This window comes from Dromaius novaehollandiae, chromosome W (assembly GCF_036370855.1).
Source record: "Dromaius novaehollandiae isolate bDroNov1 chromosome W, bDroNov1.hap1, whole genome shotgun sequence".
Classification (NCBI taxonomy): Eukaryota; Metazoa; Chordata; class Aves; order Casuariiformes; family Dromaiidae; genus Dromaius; species Dromaius novaehollandiae.
The window spans coordinates 28,836,431-28,844,887 of record NC_088130.1 but is presented as its reverse complement, the minus strand read 5'-3'; the positions used below and the strand labels follow the sequence as shown (position 1 = coordinate 28,844,887).

General features: G+C 40.6%; 1 protein-coding gene across 1 annotated transcript; it reads left to right on the top strand.

The window, feature by feature from the left end:
• The first annotated feature begins 1,929 nt into the window (after positions 1 to 1,929).
• LOC112995249 (signal recognition particle 19 kDa protein) lies at positions 1,930 to 8,457 on the top strand. Its single transcript, XM_026120119.2, has 5 exons — positions 1,930 to 2,111; positions 3,939 to 4,014; positions 5,094 to 5,165; positions 6,475 to 6,586; positions 7,781 to 8,457. Exons 1-5 carry the CDS (start codon positions 1,945 to 1,947, stop codon positions 7,912 to 7,914), a joined length of 561 nt encoding a protein of 186 aa, XP_025975904.2. The 5' UTR covers positions 1,930 to 1,944; the 3' UTR covers positions 7,915 to 8,457.

Here is an 8,457-nt window from a genome sequence, read left to right as displayed (position 1 = left end):
CTTTCACTTCTGATGTTGTCATAGGTCTCATGATTATAATTTAAAGGAGTTCATCATTTCACTGGAAATTTTTTCTATATTGTTTTGTAAAACAGTGATGTAGTGAATTTTGTACCACTTATGAGATCTACGCATCAGTAGAAAATACCAAGCTGTGTCTTTTCTATTTTCTAAAAACAGTCAATTGCTGTGTCTTATCCCCCTTCAGAAAAACAACATACATATTTTTTAAAGAACTCCACATCAGCCAGCTTGACGGTAATCAGGGATCACCCTCCAAAAATTGATCTTCAGGATGGACAACTATTGGATCAAAAGCTTCCTTCATAACTTGACTCAGCTCGGTTTGTGTAACTTTTCTTTTTGTTATCAGCTTATCTTTCTAAAGAGCTGCCAAAGCTTTGGCCTGCTCTCATATAGCTGCAATCACATTTTTTGAAAGCCGCTATTGCAGAGACCACACTGTTGTATCTCTCTTCTGTAGTAGTCTGAACAGTATATTCATGTCTGGCATAATGAGAGCAAAGATGGAAAGATAGAAAACAAAAATGCCAACCATTCAAAAGAATCAACAGCTCAAATAACTCATGACTGGGTGCTAAATGCCACCTGGATTCTTCCTGAAGCATTTCCGTAACTCTTCCACATTTTCATGAACTGTCCTTACAGTTCTTTCCTGGAAATTCCATTGGGCTGCACTGGACCTCAGCATCCTCCTAGTCAGTACTTCATCTTGGAATAAAGCCGTATGTTTTACTGAAGCAGAAAAAAACAGGACAACGCAGAAAAATGTGCAAAAATACTTTCATTTCCTTGTGTGTCCTGGAGCATAGCTGCTGCATGAAAAGGTTTAATTGGTGACTGTAACAGTGCACAAGATGTACCCTGTGGAATTCATCTTTCATTAGGGCTTGTACTCCATTCAGTCTACTCATCATCACTGCTGCACTGTCCTACCAGCAGTAAGTCTGTGCACTTCATGTTCATGAAGGACAGAGTTGACTGCTGTTGCCAAACCTCCAGGTGATCTTTCACTACTGAGACTGTACAAAACATTCAACAGGAACACACCCTCTAACAGAAAGCATAATACTGTTACTGCCTGCAATCACAAAACATAGCAATCATTTTGTCAGCTTGAACTGCAACTTCAATTTGCTCTCTGAATATCACCCTTGATATAGTCTCTGGAAACTCCGCACATGCAGAATACTTCATTTGGTGTAACTGAAGCATCCTGAAATGCTGGCAAGTTATCATAAAGATTTCTTAGTACTGGATCATCCTCACATAACATTTAAAACATTGACCAAGAAGTTCTTGGCTTCAAAGACCTGGTTCACTTGTCATGCCCTTGGGTACCTGGGCTGCACGAGCCACAGTTTTAGCACTGAAACAATCTTTGATAATGTGTCCTGTCCTTATGAACATTTTGGTAGTGTCAGTGAATTTCACACCGACATGCGTGAGCAGTACTGGCTTTTCCAGGAAGCTGCACTGAAGCAGCATTCTGCAAATGAGATGTTGAGTTTTTTGTGTTGGCGAGTCTTTAAGTCTCCGCACCCCGAGCTGCCCCACAGTATCGCCCCCCAAATCCACAGCGGCAGGCCGCAGGCTCCTTCTGGACGCCCTGGCAGCCGGGCGCCATTTTTAACGAAGCCCCTCGCACTGAAACGTCGACCTGCTGGTAGGGCTCTTCACTTCACTCTTGCTGTTGAGAAGAACAAAGTCACCGAGCTGAGGCGACCTTCAGTGTTTCACCTCCCGTTTCTGCTCAACGGTCCCTGTGCTGCACCCGCTCGTTTGTTACCGTTTCCCACAAACGCTTCCGCCCCTCAGCATAGGCGCCTGCGCAGCGGAAGACGCACGCGCGTTCTGCCGCGAGCGACGTCGCGCCCTCCTACAGGCTGGCGTGCTTTAGGGACAGCAGCGCTGCCCAATCGAATGCCGGGAATCCCCGTCTGCGGAAAGGAGGGGGCAGGATTTCTGGTGTGGGGGGCAGGGCGGTGTGACGCGGCCAGACCAACGGCTGTAACGGCTGGGGGAGTTGCCGCTGCTGCCGCCGGTATTATGGCTGCCGCTGCCACCGCGTCTCCGGCTGATAAGGAGAGGTAACGTGGGTTGTGCCGTCCGTGCCTGCTCCGCTGCGGTCCTCGTTTCGGAGGGCTGTCGGCCCGCCCTAACCCGTTTGGTTGGAGCGGGCCGGGGGTAGGGGGTACGTTGGGGCCGCAGCCCGGGGCGCTGGGCTGGCGGCGGCGGTCGGGAAGGGGCCTGACGGGCGGGGGGAAGGGGGTCAGGCTCCCTCCCGTGCTCACCCTCGGCGCTGCCTCGGCCGCGCCCCCGAGTTGTCGGGCTGCTTCGGGCGCTGCCGGTTCGGAGTGTAACGCGCGATGGGCTGGTTTGCGCTGTCTCGTTTTTGTTGGGGACGGCAGGATTGCGTTTACCTTTAAGCTGTTCGTATGAGGAACATTTTAACTGCCTGCGTCAGGTTTCCATATGTAAAAGCGAACGAGTATTCCAGATGTTCTGCGTGAGGTCCTGAGGACTTGGAGAGTTGTGTTTTGTTGTTAATATTTCTATTATGCGTGTCTTCAAAGATCAGTGACAAATACAACATGGTTAATGGCCACGTACTGAATTTAGTGTAGCTGAAATGCTTAGTCTCCCCAAGCACTTCTTATAGTGGTGAACACAACTCAGTTTTCCAGGGGCAGCATTCAGGTGTGCAGCCCATGTGCTCTGCAGCAAGTCGAGGAACCTACAGGTGTCACTCACTCACCTCTGTGATTCGTTGCCGAGAAGGTTCAGCTGGTACAAGGGTGTTAGGGAGGAGATTATTATAACTCATTTATTTGTTGATGTGTGAAGTGAAAATTTAGCCTTTCTTGATGCTGGAGTGCTTGATGTTGCACTACCATATCATTCTTTTAATGTAATGCATCTATACCTCACAAGAGGTAAACTGAGGGGAGATGGTGGTCAGTGCAGTATGTTGATGGTTGTGAATTCCAGTAATGAGATTAGAACTTTCCTGTGCAGATCTCTGCCACTTATGTAAAAGTAGTAGCTGTCTTGTGAAAAGGGTTGTAACTAATAGAAGAAAATATCAGTAGAAGGGTATTTGGGAGTAGAAGAGTAGTGAGAGTTGAGATGGTTGAGGCTAATTTCAGGGTCAGCAAGATACATTTTCTTAAGGCAGACTTTCTCCTCAGAGATGCTTCCTTTTATTTCCTAGCAGTGACTCCTTGTTGGTCTCCAGCTCCCAGAATACCAATCTGCTCCAGATAATTTGTTCATTTTCTACTTGCTTAGTCTCTGCTCTGCTAGTATTTTTGCCTGATGAGAAGCAAGAGTGAAGTTCTGTCACCCTTGTCCTTATATATGTTTGAAAAGGGTTAAATCACTTGAAAAATCTTAACTCTAGCAAGTCTCTAAGCATAGCTTTTCAGAGGCTGTGTAACTTGTCTAAATTTGGATAGCATTTTTATCATAGATTTGCTTTTTATCAAGAGCTTGAGATTAATCAGCAGTGAGGGTACTATAGCTTTTCAAGGAAAGCTTCCGTAATTCTTCTGAGTGAAATGTGTATATTGGATTTTATTTTTTTGAGATGCTGTGGGTCAAAACATGCTCTTTCAGCTTCATTTTTTCCTCAAAAGCCTAGGAGATAGCCCCTTTCTTTGTCTGCATCCTGCCGCTGAAACTGGTGTCTTGCAAAGATGGCTTCAGCCGAATGGTTACATAGTCTCTTGAATAATTGAAAATGGGTTTTTGCGATGTCTTGCTAGTTAGTCAAGGAAAAAAAGCTGGTAGTTCTAAAACTGCTCTGGGAACTCCTGTATGGAGTGAAATAGGCTGTCTTTTTTTGTTTTATCATTGCACAAACAATTTAAGGAGTTGATACTACTTATTTAATCTTGCAATGTTTTCTCTTCTAGATTCATCTGCATTTATCCAGCATATTTAAATAACAAGAAGACAATAGCAGAAGGAAGAAGGATACCTATAGACAAAGTAATTTGTGGATGGCAGGGAATTTGTGGATGGCAGGGAAATACAGTGTTTTGCTTTGCAGTAGTATGTAGGGAAGTTGGAAAATAAAGCTAAGTCTCAGACAAAGCTGTTGATTTTCCCTATCCGTCTCAGCAAATAGACTGATAACTCAAAATTATAATGCATTTGAAGATAATTTAGTGTCAGCATGTGAACTTTTTTAGAAGAGCATTGGGTTTAAGTCTCTACTTTCATGTGAGCAACGCCTTTGGCAGGAAGATGAAGTACTGAAAACTAATACACTTGATAATCTACTACAGAACTTACTTGCTGAATTTAGAAGTGATACAGACAGCAGTAGTAAGCTAAAGCTTGTGTGTTCAATGATCTGACTTATCTGATCAAGAAGCAGATTAAGGTTTTTTTTTTTTTTTCTTACTGCTATCAGAAAAAACAATTCTAAGCAGTGAAAGAAGCCTTTTATATTCCTAGAATTCTTTGTTAAAAGTACTGTAAGGGAGTAAGATTGTTATAACTATATCTGGATGCATTAAAAGCAACAACTACTAACTCTATGTACCGTGTCCATTTTAAGTTCTGTCCTTGATGGCAGCAAAGGGGCAAAGCACAGAATATGGGTATATTAAGATAAGTTCTGATCAAAGTTGTATTTATGGGAGGGATCTGCTGTCTTGTGCCTGGAAAAATTCCCTTCTTTTCCTCTCACTCCTTGCTATATGTTTACTATTACTGATACATCATTCTTGGGTTTTTGTTAGTATAATAAATGTTACTTTATTTCTCTTATTTTTTCCTAGGCAATTCTGTTACCTTCTCCCCTGTCCTAAATAATTCTGTATCATCTTTCCTGTTTTTTTCTGATGTGTCATCTCTACTTTGTCTTTCTTCTTTTTGATGTTTTCTAGACTGTAGAAGGGCTCAGAAATGACTCCAGCAGATTTGTCGTAACTTGAAGCGCCTTGCCTTTCCCCATCCACTTTTTTTAGTTGCAGAGTATAGGGTGGGAAATCCTGAATCAAACTATTGCTGTATAGGTAATTCACCATTTAAAAATGAGTAACTGTAACATGTTTCAATAGGCTGTTGAAAATCCAACATCTACAGAAATCCAAGATGTGTGTGCAGCAGTTGGATTCAATGTGCTTGTAGAGGTAATAAAAAGTTGGTATGGGCCTCAGTTTTTCTTTCATTATGTCTTTTCTCACAAGCAAGGACAAATTGTAATTGAAAAGCTTCGGTCATGAGCCAAGATGCTTGTTTTCTTTAAGCAATAACTGAATGTAATGCTTAAATAGATGTTGGAAAACTGTATACAAGGTAAGAATCACATATATCTCGAAGATAATGATGCTTTTAGCCTATACAAAAAAACTGTAAAATATACTCATATTTTGTGTGTGTGTAGATACATATATATATATATATATAAAAAATATATATATATGTACACACTTGCACATGTGTATATCCTTCTGAGAAGACTATACTAGATGCTCAGAAGTTCATAATGGAGAAAGCCAGAAAAACTAATTTTGCAACCTGGAACTATACAAATTAACTATTAAAAAGTAACTATAATGAAAGATGATTAACTTTTGGAAAGAATGTCCTATAGGAATAGGATTCTGCTGCATGAAATCTTCAGGGTCCTTTGAAACCTCTGTGGAAGTCATGTTTTAGCCTAAGAATTTTAGGTTTTCAGTACTGCAGTAATCAACTCAATCTTTAAACAGTCTTTAAACAGTTCAGCTTGATCACCTTTCTTAGGGAATGAGTCTGCATTTCCAGAGAGGGAACTTCTTTCACGGTTTATTCTTTTTAGAATTAATTATTATTGTAAAATATTGATGAAGGACCTAATTTCTTTAATAAAATGTAATAGAAAATTGAGCAAAGAGTTTAAGGGCTGGCATCCAAAAGTCTGTAAAAAATCACTTTGCTTTTCAGAAGAAGGCTAACATACAGTATTCCTGTTATTGCACACCTGTAAACACACAGTATTACACAGCCTGTAAAATAACCAGTACAAGCAAGAAGCCTGTAACATTACTTTAACGGGAACAAAATATACAAGTATCCAAAATCAGTGGGCCTCAGCCTCTTACCCATTGATGTGTTGTCTCAAGATGTTCCAGAAAGGTTCCTGGCTATGGAGATGAAACAAAACCTCTGTCACTATGATCCAGATTGGTGGAATAGTACAACAGAATCTGTAGCAGGTTATTCAGTAAATTGGCTGTAACAGTGCTTCTGGAAAAGTTAAGCTATTACTTTGGATTTTACTGCACTGGCTAAATGATGGATGACACTGATGCAGAGTTGTGGTTCTGGTTTTGATCTGCTTAGAAGAATTCCATGCAGGCTGCTGTGACTGGCATAGCTTGCCTGGAAAACTTGCACAGAAAACCTTTCCAGTACTTCATATTCCTAGTAAAATAAGCTTTTCCTTTCATATGACAGAAAAATAAGATGTATCCTAGAGAGTGGAATCGTGATGTGCAGTACAGGGGTAGAGTACGAATTCAGCTCAAACAAGATGATGGCAACCCATGTTTACCTCAGTTTCCAACACGTGAGTAGAGCATTTGGGTTAGATGCTTTAACTGTTACTAAAACAGGAAGGCTTTGTTTGTCTTGTATTATCAGCATGTTCAATGAGTTTTACTATTACAAATTTTGGAACTTAACATCAAATAAATTCACCTGTTTAAGTCAGGCAAATAAAGCAAGGGAGTGGGATTTGTAAAGTGCTGTTGTCTTTGATCCTGCTTTTTCTTCAGTGCTGGAAATGAAAATTGAAAAGGATTTGGGGGAAAGTTGCATGATTGCTGTAGTGAACAAAATGACCATTCAGGGTTTTGGGGGAGGGGGAAGGGTGTCATCTTTCAAAATAGGTGTTGGTATTAAAATGGCTAAATTCCACCTTTTTCTTAGGTTACATGCATCAGTTAAGCATCAGTACAGGTGGCAAACTGATAAATTACAACATTGAGTGTGTATTTATTTTCATAAATTAAAAATAATTTGGGAAAGATCCTGAAAGTTCCATAATTTACTTGTCATGCAAGATGAGCTATTCTTATTAATCAGTAAACAAATAAATGTGGCAGCTTTTACATTCTGCCTACTTGTCAGGAAAAAAAATATGCAAAAGGGAAGGAAATATCTGAAGAAGTGTGTGTGTGTGTGTGTGTGTGTATGTGTATGAAAGACAGAGCAAATAGAATGCTGAATTTAGAGTGGCCTAAGAATGCTGTTGGTAAGGAGACTATTTAAAGCTGTGTTCCTGGTGGGAGATGGTAGTGTCTTTTTAAAGATGCTTATACTTGCTGGCACAGAATAAACAGGCAACTACTTTTGGCTGTTGGAAAGTGAGGGGGGAGAGTCATAGGCAGGGTGTAGATGCTTTAGAGGCTGTGAGGTCATGTGCCACTCTGATGCAGGTAATCACAAAGGGGATACCTTAGTTTTGATGGCTGTGCAAGAGAGGTCATAATCTGGTTTAAATAATGACAAGGTTCTAGTGAGCTGTGACACTTTTGTCAGTCCTGCACTTAAAAAAAAAAAATCTGACTAAAGCTTTGCACAAACTTCCAGCTACATGCAGAAAGCAAGAACTCCTCTGCATTTTCTATCTGTTTTAACAAAAATCTGAGCTGGGGCTGAAGATTCTAACTTTCAAAATGATATGAATGTTCTTAACATATGATGTATGCATTGTGCGTTCTTTTTTTTTTTCTTTTTTTTCTTTTTTTTTTTTTTTTAGGTAAATCAGTGATGCTGTATGCTGCAGAAACTATTCCCAAACTGAAAACGAGAACACAAAAAATGGGAGGTAGTGAACAAAGTCTCCAGCAAGGAGAGGGAGGCAAGAAAGGCAAAGGGAAGAAAAAGAAATGAGCCTACATCTGGAATAATCGTTACTTTATATAGCTGTGCTTACTACAGATATGGATGGACACATTACTGATGGCAACCTTGAAGTGAAAGATAAAGGGGTGGGGGGGGAGGAGAACAGGTGAAGCTGAATAGAACAGCCTGCTTTTTCCAGAACTGGAATGCATGCAACTGCCTCAGCTCTGTGTTACAGTAAATCTGTCTACCTTCACACAAAACCTGCAAGTCTAAAGCTAACATCCAGTTCTGAAAGTGGAAGAACATAAGCAAATGGGGTGGGTGGGAGAATTATTCTTTCCAGAAGAAATATGCAGTGTTATTCAGCTTTAAAAAAAAAAAAATCGTATGCAGACTAGATACCAGAAAACTAATTGCCTTAGTACACCATTTCTCTACGCTAGTTAAGCGATATTCTTAATTCTGGATGGTCTGTACTGCAAACAGAAAAATGTAAATGAGTGACATTGACTTTGTAAGCTTCCCTTGCTAATTATCTTTCACAACTGTCAAGTGTGCTAATAAAGGCAACAAGTTAATTTTGAAAAA